Source organism: Macrobrachium rosenbergii, chromosome 48 (assembly GCF_040412425.1).
Source record: "Macrobrachium rosenbergii isolate ZJJX-2024 chromosome 48, ASM4041242v1, whole genome shotgun sequence".
Lineage (NCBI taxonomy): Eukaryota > Metazoa > Arthropoda > Malacostraca > Decapoda > Palaemonidae > Macrobrachium > Macrobrachium rosenbergii.
Genome location: NC_089788.1, coordinates 77,442,720 through 77,444,083, shown reverse-complemented (window position 1 = coordinate 77,444,083; position 1,364 = coordinate 77,442,720). Strand labels below are relative to the sequence as shown.

The window sequence follows — 1,364 nt, the reverse complement described above, 5'->3', positions numbered from 1 at the left end:
AGTTTTGTTTACAAACTTTCTCTAGGCACAATTGACGTCAAAGAGGATTGATTTTTCCAAGAAATTTAATATTTATCTCAGTTTTCCAGAGGTTTGAAAAAAAAGTCTAAATTCTTATTTTTAATCTTTATTTTCCCTTGAAAGTCATATACATATATTATTGTGTCATTTCCTTCAGACCGTGATGAAAATATTGTATGCAAATTGTATATCCTGGTTCGTATACAACTGTATTTCTTTGTGCTTTATAAATAAAACTACATAAACCCCGTAACTGAAGATCACAAGAAGTCAGCATCAGGCATTATTTTCAACAAAGGACGTGTCCCTGCCTCTTCTTCCTGAAATAAAAATGGAAAAGGAATATTTAATTTCTAACATAAAATGGGTCATTTCAAAGAAAGTATAAATATTATTCTGAAAATCAAACGCATGCTTACATCTCTTTAATTTAATTATGGTATTCATGATTCCTAGAAAATAATTGAAAAGATTTATTCAATTCTTTAAAATGCTTAATATATTTTTTTGTGAAAAACGTAAATATTGCTGAAATATACGTATACTTATACATATATACATACGTACACATGCATACATACGTGGTTTAACAATGGATAAAACAATTTCCAATTTAATGATGGTATTCATGAGTCTTGGAAAATAACTTAGACGAGTTATAAAATGCTTTAAAATACTTAATATCTTTGTGTGGAAAAAAGTACATATAATTGCTGAAATAAACGTATACTTATATATATACACACATACACATACATACATGCATGGTTTAACAATGTAAAAAGTCTCTTAATTTTATTTTGGTATTCATGATTCTTAGAAAATAATTTAGATTAGCTAAGTGGTTCTTGAAAATGCTCAATATTTAAAAAAACAGAATATTCATTGCTGAAATATGCCTATACTTATACACAAAGATACAAATAAAAGGTATTACAACTGTAAAAACGATTTATAATGTAATTATAGTACTCAGGAATCCGGGAAAATAATTTAGAGTTATGAAATTCTTTAAACACAATCCTCAGTATATTTTGTGTGAGAAAAGTATATATCATTGCTGAAATATACGTTTAATTATACAAACATACACATGCATGGTTTAAAAATGGTAAGGCAATTTATGATTTACATTATAATTTAGACGAGTTACGTAGTTCAGTAAGATGCTCAATATTTTTGAGTGGGAGAAAAAATGATTGTACATATCATTGCTGAAATATGCATGTACGTAGACACAAACATACACACACATACACGCATACATGTCTTAACCATGGTAAAACAAGTACACCTATACACTCACAAACGCACATACATATTTTAGCAATGGCAAAACAATA

The 1,364-nt window shown here is 27.6% G+C and overlaps 1 protein-coding gene across 1 annotated transcript in view; it reads right to left on the bottom strand.

The window, feature by feature from the left end:
- Positions 1–297: 297 nt before the first annotated feature.
- Positions 298–1,364, bottom strand: part of LOC136831158 (serine protease inhibitor dipetalogastin-like) — a 17,794-nt gene continuing 16,727 nt past the window's right edge. The window contains exon 10 of the mRNA XM_067091114.1: positions 298–341. Coding sequence (XP_066947215.1) covers positions 298–341 — 44 coding nt within the window. The remainder of the gene's footprint in view (positions 342–1,364) is intronic.